Source organism: Sapajus apella, unplaced genomic scaffold (assembly GCF_009761245.1).
Source record: "Sapajus apella isolate SASKATOON/1434 unplaced genomic scaffold, GSC_monkey_1.0 scaffold45, whole genome shotgun sequence".
In the NCBI taxonomy this organism is placed as follows: Eukaryota; Metazoa; Chordata; class Mammalia; order Primates; family Cebidae; genus Sapajus; species Sapajus apella.
This window is the reverse complement of record NW_022436985.1, coordinates 14,288,964-14,291,714: the sequence shown is the minus strand read 5'-3', so window position 1 is coordinate 14,291,714 and position 2,751 is coordinate 14,288,964. Positions and strand designations below refer to the sequence as shown.

The following is a 2,751-nucleotide window of genomic DNA, read 5'->3' as shown; positions in this document are numbered from 1 at the left end:
CTGTAGGCCGTCCGGGAAGGAGGTGTGGGAGCCTGAAGTGGCGCCCACGGCTGCTGGGTGCGCGCTGCATTTTCCAGTCCTTGGACGACCCTCCCAAGAGGTCGTTTTACACCCACACAAACAAGACCTTCTCAAGCGTCCCAGATACATCAGCAGTTCATTCTGCGACTGAAGAAAATATTAACATTTTGCAGATGAAAACTCTCCTCCTGAAAAGACCTTTGCTGAGTGCTGGGGGAGGCGGGGCGCCGGGAAGTAGGAAGGCCGCCCAGGAGGCTGCGGCGCTCGGGGTCCAAGTACTGCCACGGAGCTTCCCCGTTGGGTGACGGAGGAGGCGGGGCGAGGGCAGCGCGCATAAATAGGGCGCTGGGCGCCCGAGCGCAGCCAGCCTCCAGCACGGCCCGCGGCCCGGTGCCAGCTGAGCTGGCCACCGGTGTGCCAAAGTGCGGTGCTACCGCAGGGATCCTGGCTTGGGAAGGGCCTCCGTGAGTCATCTGCTGAGTTGTCGCAATCGCCACCCAGAGGAAATCAGGCACCGGCTGGGGCGCGTCCCTGGCTGCGCCCGCGTGTTCCACCCGCGCGGTGGTGTCCCTCCGCTCCACCTCGGCTCCCGCCTCTCGCTCGCGCTACCCAGGTCTGCGGCGGCTTCACCCCAGACAGGGGCCGCCAGCGGAGAAAGAGTTAACTGGCAGGGGCGAGGAGGAGCCCCGGGAGGAAGGAAGGATATTACCGTAATCCTGAAAGTTTTTTTCCTTCCTCTCTTCCCCTCTGCGAGGTGAGTGCCGAGCTCGGCGCTGTGCTCCCGGTGCTCCCGCGGGACTGCCTGCGGACAGGGACTGCTGTGGCGCTCGGCCCTCCACTGCGGACCTCTGCTGAGTGGGTGCGCCGAGCCATGGAGGGAGCAGAGCTGGCCGGGAAGATTCTTTCCACCTGGCTGACGCTGGTTCTCGGCTTCATCCTTCTGCCTTCGGTCTTCGGAGTGTCTCTGGGCATCTCCGAGATCTATATGAAGATCCTGGTGAAAACTTTAGAGGTGAGTGCCGGGAGGGATGCGGCCAGCCCAACACCACTGCGGGCTGAGAACGCAGGGGTCCAGTTCTCAAGGTCGGTGGTCCCAGGTCAGGGGTGTGTGTGTGCGCCTGTGCATGTGTGCGTGAATTTCGGTTTCTTGTCCGCAGTAGTGCGAAAAGCAGCATCTCGGCTTCTTTATCGGAGCTAGAGGGATCTAGGCTGAAACCACTGGACCACCCTGTTGTTCCTCTGGTTGAAGGCAAAAAATCACTCCACTCCCGGAGCATCATTATTATTTTACTGATTAGAATAACAATGCAGCCAACTTTTTGTATCAGGATTTGCTTGTATCCATTATGCGGTGCTGTTGCAGCGTCACTCTCTAGTTTTTACAGCCCCAGGTTTCAGAGGTCCTTTTGTGTACTCCGGCATCCTGTTCAGAAAGGCATCATGTTCTTCTTTATGCCCAAGATAAGAGACCAATTGCTGGATGGCAGAAAGAAATCTGATTTTACTTTAGTGGAGTCATGGAAATTTTATCTAACCAACAGTACTTGAAATGAAATGCCATTGAAAAGGTATATATTCTTTGACCTCAGATCTCCCTACACTCCTGTTTCCAAATTCTGCAAAGAAAAATGTTAGATGGAAGTGGGCCTGGCAGAGAACAATTGGAGCTTACTCGCAGGGTTTTATTAAGTGTCAAAAGGCTGGGTAGGGCAGGGGGGGCAAAAGCTATCCCCCTTTTACAGACAGAGAAACTGAGAGCCAGAGTTCAGTGGTTTGTTTGAATTAAGTGTTACAAACAGGAGTATTTAAAAAAAAATTTTTTTTTTTTTGAGATGAAGTTTCGCTCTTGTTACCCAGGTTGGAGTGCAATGGCGCAATCTCGGCTCACCGCAACCTCCACCTCCTGGGTTCAAGCAATTCTCCTGCCTCAGCCTCCTGATAAAAAAAAATTTTAATAATATATATGTATTATTATTATTTTTTTTTACATAAGAGACAGTGTTTTGCTATCTTGGCCAGGCTGATCTTGAACTCCTGCCCTCAAGCAATCTTCTTGCCTTCCCCTCCCAAAGTGCTGGTATTACAGGCGTGAGCCCCATGCCTGGCCTGAAACAGGAGTCTTAACTGAGAAGGAGGCCCTGTAGCCTGGTGGTTAGGAATAGAGACCCTGCATATAGGCTTGCTTAGATTTGGCACCAAAATTGCAGTTCTGTTTCTTAAAATGTGACCTAACGGAGGTCATCTACTCTTGTACCTCATTTTCTTCATCTATGAAATAGGAGTAACAATAACTCCTATTTCCATAGGGTTGTCCAAATGAGTTAAAATGTGTCAAGCACCTTAGAAGGCTGCCTGCACCTGCTATATGAATGTTTGCTGCTATTCGAAGAATAATATGATTACTGAGATTCTAGCATTCACGGTGCCTTCTAATAAGTTTGGTTCCCATTTTTGTGACCTTATTTTCTCTCTGCCCTCAGGATGTGGCTTTATCTGCTCTTCTTCCTCAGCTAATTGGGTGGCTCCCAGGTATACATCTCTAACTCACTGGACACTGTCTTGGACCTGCTAACCTCCTCTATTGCCCTAGACCCTTGTTTGTGGCTGTTCCTTTGCGTGGTTTTTGAAGTTATATGTGATTTTTCATCTTCAGCCCTCATGTTTTTAAAATTATATTGTTTCTACTTGGGGGCTATTTCTGTTTTTTTTTTTTTTTTTTTTTTTTTTTTT

At 50.6% G+C, this 2,751-nt stretch overlaps 1 protein-coding gene across 2 annotated transcripts in view; it reads left to right on the top strand.

Annotated features, from left to right (window-relative positions):
- The first annotated feature begins 323 nt into the window (after window positions 1-323).
- The window catches only part of GPAT3 (glycerol-3-phosphate acyltransferase 3), a 68,549-nt gene continuing 66,121 nt past the window's right edge, over window positions 324-2,751 (top strand). The window contains exon 1 of one of the 2 annotated variants that reach the window (XM_032239713.1): window positions 324-1,033. In XM_032239713.1, coding sequence (XP_032095604.1) covers window positions 893-1,033 — 141 coding nt within the window. In that variant the 5' untranslated portion in view covers window positions 324-892. The remainder of the gene's footprint in view (window positions 1,034-2,751) is intronic. The other variant, XM_032239714.1, reaches the window with a different exon arrangement.